A 7,975-nucleotide genomic window follows, 5' to 3' on the forward strand; every position below is an offset into this window, starting at 1 on the left:
ACATTAGTCTGAAGAAATCCATGACAGTGAAGCACAGTCAGTCATACCATTCATATTTGGTGGCTCTGTGTGAAAAGTAGAGGGAGCAGGAGTATAGCGGAGAAGGGGCTGTCCCTTTTACTGAAGAATCATACGTAGACGGCAGTGTAGTAGTTCGGGGATATGGCGGTTGTATTAAAGTGCAATGCTAAAGAAAATCGGTTCTTGTTGGCGTGCAAGATTCGCTGCAGTTGAGGGAACTGTCTTTTAAATGCCAAGTGACATCGCTGGGGATTTGGTAGTGTGTACAGACCCTCGGGTTTCTCGTCCACACTAGTGTTTTGTATGTGCAATAACACGAAGGCCGTGCGCATAATGATCTCCACCTCGGAGGATATTGGTGATATAGATCTAGTAGGTATATCTATGTGTGTATATATATATATATATATATATATATATATATACACACATACATACATACATAGATATACATACATATATATGTGTATGTATATATACATATATGTATATATGTATGTATATTTATACATATATGCATACATATATACACATACATATATATATATATATATATATATATATATATATATATATATATATATTTACATATATATGTATATATGTATATATATATATTTATATATATGTGTATATATATACATACATATACATAAGTACATGTTTATATATATGTATATATATATATATTCGTACATACTTTTAATGAGGCAATACTGCTGCGTTGATAATTATGTTTCCTGCTTCAGATGCAGATCTCGAGTCGCCGTTTGTTAGGAAAAGTAAGTCACGTTACGTTTTTTCAAATGAGGAAAGAGCAAACAAACCTGGTACACAGTGAAATCAGGATCCCCAAACAGTTACTATAATAATCAGCATCTTTTCTCTCTTTCCCCAGATAAGTGCGTCAAGAAGTTTATACTAAAGAAATGTTCAGGAAGGGGAGGGAAACTCAAGCTAATGTAAGTTAAGCCAAGTTAGATCATTTTACTTAATGATAAAATTATATGATGTTGTCATTATAATAAATGCAGTTACTGTTCCCATTATGATAGTAATATTAATAGTGGATGTGATATGACTAGTAGTAGCAGAGTTGTACTTACCGTATTATGAGATACACATGTTTTATGTTACGAAATAGTGGCTAGGCTGGGAGGACTCATAATGATGATGGTGATAGTGATGGTGATGATGATGATGATGATGATGATGATGATGATGATGATGATGATGATGATGATGATGATGATGATGATGATGATGATGATGATGATGATGATGATGATGATGATGATGATGATGATGATGATGATGTGGAATAAAACCAGAACAATTAAGTGGTAGTGGAATAATAATAAAAAATGGGCCTAGAAAAATCGTGTAATAATTATGGAATTCAGTAACGGTAGAATAATAATGGGGGAATGCTATTTGAACCATAATATCAGAATACCAAAAGATTAACAGAACAATAGTGGAATGATAAAGGTGTAATGTTTAAACTACAGTTAATAAATACAAGAATTATAACACATTGTAAATCAAAAGGGCGATAGTGGAATGATAGTGAAACAACAGTAGAGCAGGAGTGCAAAGATGATACTATGATGGTGCATGAACATTAAATAATACTAGAGAGTAGAGTATTGCAAAAGAATATTTAAATAACAGCACACAGATCTTGGAATAAAAAGAGGATAATACTTGAAAGATGTAAAACTATGGTGCCACCGCTGGCTAGCCTGGTGCGAAAAAGGAAGCAGCTATGCATAAGACTCCCCTGCCAGCTCATAGCCTCTCCATCATCAAGACTTCTACAGTGCCTCCTCGTGGCCACCCATGGAAACTAGGTACCTTGCGGTCCTAGGCTGAACTGTGGAGGCTCTTGGAGCAGCAGGAGGCCCTAAAGGTACGGAGCTATGGCCCACCGGCGTGTGGATACGCCCTGGCTTCGTACTAACTCCTGTCCCCCCGCGCCCCCTGGGGTTAATGGGCGGCTGTGGGGAGGCAGGCCTTGCCAGTCGGCCCTCCCCGAGATAACCACTGGCAACGACCAATATAGTTGTTGATGCTGGGGGAAGGGCTAAAGTCCCTCCTACCCAGCAAGTACGGTGGGCTCTGGGTCCCTCTGGGTTGGCGACCGCTGGGACTCGGGTGGGGAGGGGGGGTTACCCCCAATCCCAGCTGGGTCCCAGCGGCCGCCAGCCTGGCGTGATGCTTGTGGGGGAAAGCCCCAGGGAGCCCTGCAGGTGGATTATGGGGCCTGCAGCCAATCAACCTCCTCTATATGGGGCGGCGTCGGTAGGGGTGGCAGAGGTGGCGCCCACCCGGAGTGACTGCCCGAGGTTAGACCTTAGGCGGACTGTCAGAGTGGGGGCTTGGAACATCCGTTCCCTGCGACAGGACGATCGGTTACCACTACTATTGAGGGAATTGAAACAGCTGAGAGTTGAGGTGGCTGCTCTCTCGGAGGTGAGAAGACCTGGCAGCGGTACGGGCCGCAGCGATGGCCACCATCTCCAGGGAGTAGCCATAGCCATCTCCAGCAGACTTCAACCCTTGGTAGTTGAGGTCACTCCAGTCGATGAGCGTATCATGGTATTGAGACTGAAGCTTTCATTTGGCTTCATGTCTCTTGTTGCTGTATACGCTCCTACGGATGTATATAAACTTGAGGTGAAAGAGATGTTTTACGCCAAACTTGCATCTGTGGCAGACAGATGTCCTCGGCGAGATATTCGTATTGTTCTGGGCGACTTCAATGCGGTATCTGGCTGTGATCGAGCTGGCTACGAGATGTCTGTCGGTCCTCATGGCTCAGGAGCTGATGCTGGCAGCCAGAATAGCCTCCTTTTCCGTGACTTTGCTAGGTCCCAGATATTGAGGATTTCTGGCTCCTGGTATCAGCGTTCTGACCCGCATCGCTGGAATTGGTACAGCGATACAGGTAGAGTGGCCAAGGAGATCGACCACATCCTCGTTAGCACTCGATGGAGGATCCTCCAGAACTGCAGGGTATATCGAAGCGCTGAGTTCTGTGGAACTGATCATAGAATAGTAGTGGCTACTCTCCGGGTCCACTTTAGAAACCCCCGTCGCCCAAATGAACACCCTAGGGGGTTTCATTTGGACAGATTGAGGGAGGACGAGTGTACCCGGGGGTTTGCCGAGGCTATCTCTGGTCGTCTCACAGCACTCGAGGGCCAGACAGACCCTGTTCTTATGTGGGATACCTTCAAGCGTGAAACGCTTGATGCAGCTCAGGAATCCATTGGTGAACGCCCAAGAACAAGACAGAACTCCATCTCGCAGGAGACACTGGAAGCCACAGATGCTTGTCGTGCGGCTCGACTGTCAGGGGATCGCACCTTGCACCGCTCTCTGGTGCGCAGGACTAGGTCACTGTTGAGAAGGGATAAGGAACAGTTTATCAGTAGTCTTGCAGAGGAGGTCGAAAGCCATTTCCTTGTAAATGACCTTCGTCCTGCCTACCAAGCTCTGAGAAAGCTGAACTCCAAGCCCCCCCTCACAGACGACTGCAGTCCGCTCAGCAAGTGACCAGATAATCTCAGATCCTGATGGGGTGCGTGTGCGTTGGGCTGAGTATTTTGAGCAGTTGTATAAGGTTGATCCACCAACAGTTAACATGGATGTGGGTAATGTTGAGACTCCTCTGCCAGATCCACCCATCAGCGAGGATCCACCCTCCCTGACCGAAATCAGGGGGGCGATCTCCAAGCTGAAGAGTGGTAAAGCAGCAGGTGTCTGTGGCATCCCAGCCGAATTGTTAAAGGCTGGTGGAGAACCTATGGCAAGGGGCTTGCATGCAGTCCTGAAGACGGTCTTGAGGAAGAAACTCCTGAGGAAGAAACTCCTGAGGAAGAAACTCCTGATGAAGACGGTCCTGAGGAAGAAACTCCTGAGGAAGAAACTCCTGATGAAGAAACTCCTGATGAAGACGGTCCTGAGGAAGAAACTCCTGAGGAAGAAACTCCTGAGGAAGAAACTCCTGAGGAAGAAACTCCCGAGGAAGACGGTCCTGAGGAAGAAACTCCTGACGAAGAAACTCCTGAGGAAGAAACTCCCGAGGAAGAAACTCCTGATGAAGACGGTCCTGGCAGACTGGTACCTTTCCCCCTGACCTGCTGAGGGGTGTGGTCATCCCTCTCTGGAAGGGGAAAGGGGATCGGTGGGACTGCAGCAATCACCGAGGCATTACACTGCTCAGTGTACCAGGCAAGGTACTCGCACACATCTTACTGAGACGTATCAGGGACCACCTGTTGAAGCACCAAAGACCGGAGTAATCTGGTTTCACTCCTGGTAAGTCCACAATAGACCGCATCCTGGCGCTTCGAATCATTATAGAGCGCCGTCGTGAGTTCGGACGTGGGCTGCTCGCAACCTACATCGATCTCAAGAAGGCGTTTGACACGGTGCATCGCGAATCTCTCTTGGAGATCCTGAGACTAAGAGGAATTCCAATAAGGATTATTGGACTAATAGCAAACCTGTATACAGGCACTGAAAGTGCTGTAAAGTGTGGTGGGGGCCTGTCGAGCTTCTTCCCTGTTAGTTCAGGTGTGAGGCAAGGCTGTGTTCTTGCACCAACACTTTTCAACACTTGCATGGATTGGATACTGGGTAGAGCTACTGTCCAAAGTCACTGTGGAGCAACTCTGGGCAATATCAAGGTTACAGACCTTGACTTTGCCGATGATGTTGCCGTACTCTCTGAAACTCTGGAAACCCTTGTGGCGGCTCTTGATGCATTTAGCAATGAAGCGACCCTGGGTGGAGGAGGCCTGTGGGACGACCGAGAAGGTCGCGGCTTGGGCAGATCGATCAAACCTGTCGTGAGGAACTAGAGATGGGCCGGGCCCCTGCCTGGCGGCTCGCCATGAGGGATCCCTGTAGGTGGAAGCGGAGGGTGGATGCGGCTATGCGCCTCTGTCGGCGTTAGCTCCAAAATGATAATGATGATATGGTGGAATGATAGTCGCATAATATTAGAATGATAGTGGACTGATAGTAAAGAAATAGTGGAATCATAGCGGAATGAAGTTGGAATGATTACAGAATGACAGTGATGAGATATTCGTGGAAAAATATCAAGGGGGGAATAAAAGATGAAAGATAAAATGATTATGTGATGACATTGGAATATAAACATATATAAATATATATATATATATATATATATATATATAAATATTCATATATGATGTATCCAAATCTATAACTATCCAAATCTATAACTTTGTCTTTCTTACCCACAATTGTATATAAACAAACACACACACAAGAAGTTTACTGAGAAATGAAGGAAAAACGAGATTCCTTTAAATTTCCATGTGTTTTGGCCTCTGCAGAGACAAGTGCAAGAAAGACCAGAAGAAGAAGTGGGCTCTTGGCTCAGAGTGCACGTGTTGCTTGCCATGTAAGACCACTGACGCCTGCAAGGAACTCCAGGGTGTGTGTAAACAAAAGTGCAAGTTTGGCGAGTTGGGAGGAGTGCCGTGCAAGGGCGAGAACTGCAAATGCTGCTTAAAAGGTAATGCGTGTATGCAAATCTTCTCTCCCATATATGTGTGTGTATAAATAATTATATATATATATGTACACACACACACACACACACACACACACACACACACACACACACACACACATATATATATATATATATATATATATATGTGTATGTATATATATAAATACACAGATATATATTATATATATACGTATACACACACACACACACATATACATATATTATATATATATATATATATATACGTATATATATATATATATATATATATATATATATATATATATATTTACACACACACACACACACACACACAGAGAGAGAGAGAGAGAGAGAGAGAGGCTATTAGGCACGGTGAAATGTAAATGATAAAGAATTGCAAATCAAATACAAAAATACTTATCAAGCGTGTGATAGTCATGCTGCATGCGCTGCATTCCCATGTCATGTAATGTTTTTTATTTTCAATTACCCAACAAGTATTTAACAATCGAATACCAATTCGCTCCTTAAATACTAAAACGGGGGGGGGGGGGGGGGAAGAAAACACATACGCACATACACACACACACACACACACACACAACAACAATAACATTAGCAACAGCAACAAGGAAAATGTGTTTGAGGAAAGATGTGATCGCTCATGATTTCACCTAGAGTAGTGTATTACAACTTCGCGACAACTTATGGTGATTTTATATTGTAGTCCGAATTATGATCATTGCAAGTCATGATGAAGAAACCTTTTCTTTTCGGAATACAAAATTAAGTGATCAAATTAAGTAGGAACAAAATTCTAAGCATTACACATCTGGTTGCAAGCAGGTTATTTAAATGCTCTGGCTGGTTTCCTTCCGATAATAACAGCTATGAGACTACTGAATAATTTACGGCATATTTTGTGACTTTATTTTTTCCAATGGTATTTCTTGTGACTTAGCATAACTAAAATTATTTTTGTGGGGACCCCTATTTTATCTGCATACATAAATATCGTCACTCATTATACTATTGTAGTAGTAACCACTCCTGTCTGCACTGCTTTGTGACTTAGTCAAAGAAAAGTCGATGAATCCCCGCTAAAGCAATTCCTCTATAAGAAAGAACCAGATCCTAATCCTGGGCAGGTAATATAAGGCAATACCAGTGGCATGCTGCTCGTTTGGAGGGGATCCTGCTGCATGGGCAACAACTTGTCTTCCGTATTAGCCTTGTCCAGGCCTGCTCCCTTGTTTCCTGGAGGCGTAGATTCACAGACACACTTAACCAGTGTGTGTGTGTGTGTGTGTACATATATATGAATGAGTAACTTTAAATTAGAGTGAGTGCAAGTGAAAGGATCTAAAAGTTATGAGTCAGCAGACATGTTATAATAAGCACTTTTCTTCGTTTTCAGCAACCACTACTGAACTGCCTGAAATAAAGCCTCCAATAGTACAGACAACACAAGACACAATGAACACTCAAGGCCCAGAGGTCACGCCAGGCCCTGATGTCACTCCTGAACAAGATATCACTTTAGGACCAGATAATACTGCTGGCCCTAATGTCACACCAGGGCCAGATGACACTCCAGGCCCGGAAGTTACCCCAGGCCCGGAAGTTACCCCAGGCCCGGAAGTTACCCCAGGCCCGGAAGTTACCCCAGGCCCGGAAGTTACCCCAGGCCCGGAAGTTACCCCAGGCCCGGAAGTTACCCCAGGCCGGAAGTTACCCCAGGCCCAGATATTCTAATGCCAAATGTCACTCCAGAATCTGATGCCAATATGGATCCAGAAGACACTGCAGGACCAGGTATTACTTCAGGACCAGTTATTGGTCCAGAGGTCACTCTTAGACCAGATGTCACTTCAGGATCAGATGTTAATGGGGATGACACTCTTGGTGAAGAAGCAGACAATGAAAACATTCCAGTCGAAGAAACAGCTGATGAAGAGGAAACCACTGATGAAGAGATATCCACCGAAGACACTCCTGGAGTAAACACTGGTGATGAAACTCCTGAGGAAGACACTCCTGGTGATGATACTCATGCAACAACTGATGAAATCACATCTAGTGACGACAGTCCTGGTGAAACCACTTCTGGGTTAGGCACTCCTGGTGATGAAACTACTGACGAAGACACGTCTGGTGATGACACCGATGGTGATGAAACTCTTGATGATGACACTCCTAGTGAAAACACCGCTGGTGATGAAACCCCTGACGAAGATGCCGCTGGTAATGAAACTCCTGACGAAGACACTGCTGGGAATGAAAGTTTTGACGAAGATAATGCAGGTGATGACACCGCTGGTGATGAAGACACCGCTGGTGATGAAACTCCTGATGGAGACATTGTTGGTAATGAATCTTCTGACGCAGACACCCCTGGTGAAGAAATTGATGATG

General features: G+C 44.3%; 1 protein-coding gene across 1 annotated transcript; it reads left to right on the forward strand.

Annotated features, from left to right (window-relative positions):
* The first annotated feature begins 354 nt into the window (after positions 1–354).
* On the forward strand, positions 355–7,315 carry LOC125046901 (collagen alpha-2(IX) chain-like). The gene is made up of 4 exons (XM_047644905.1): positions 355–393; positions 3,904–3,985; positions 5,399–5,578; positions 6,978–7,315. The coding sequence occupies exons 1-4, from the start codon at positions 355–357 to the stop codon at positions 7,313–7,315; spliced, it is 639 nt and encodes a 212-aa protein (XP_047500861.1).
* Positions 7,316–7,975: the final 660 nt, after the last annotated feature.

Source organism: Penaeus chinensis, chromosome 39 (genome assembly GCF_019202785.1).
Source record: "Penaeus chinensis breed Huanghai No. 1 chromosome 39, ASM1920278v2, whole genome shotgun sequence".
In the NCBI taxonomy this organism is placed as follows: domain Eukaryota; kingdom Metazoa; phylum Arthropoda; class Malacostraca; order Decapoda; family Penaeidae; genus Penaeus; species Penaeus chinensis.

Bases quoted from the DNA above. Each gene is read 5' to 3' on its own strand.
- LOC125046901 (XM_047644905.1), top strand. From the start codon at position 355: ATGATCTCCACCTCGGAGGATATTGGTGATATAGATCTA. The intron at 3,986-5,398 runs GTCCTGAGGAAG...GCCTCTGCAGAG, and splicing joins AGAAACTCCTGATGAAGACG to ACAAGTGCAAGAAAGACCAG. The intron at 5,579-6,977 runs GTAATGCGTGTA...CTTCGTTTTCAG, and splicing joins CTGCAAATGCTGCTTAAAAG to CAACCACTACTGAACTGCCT.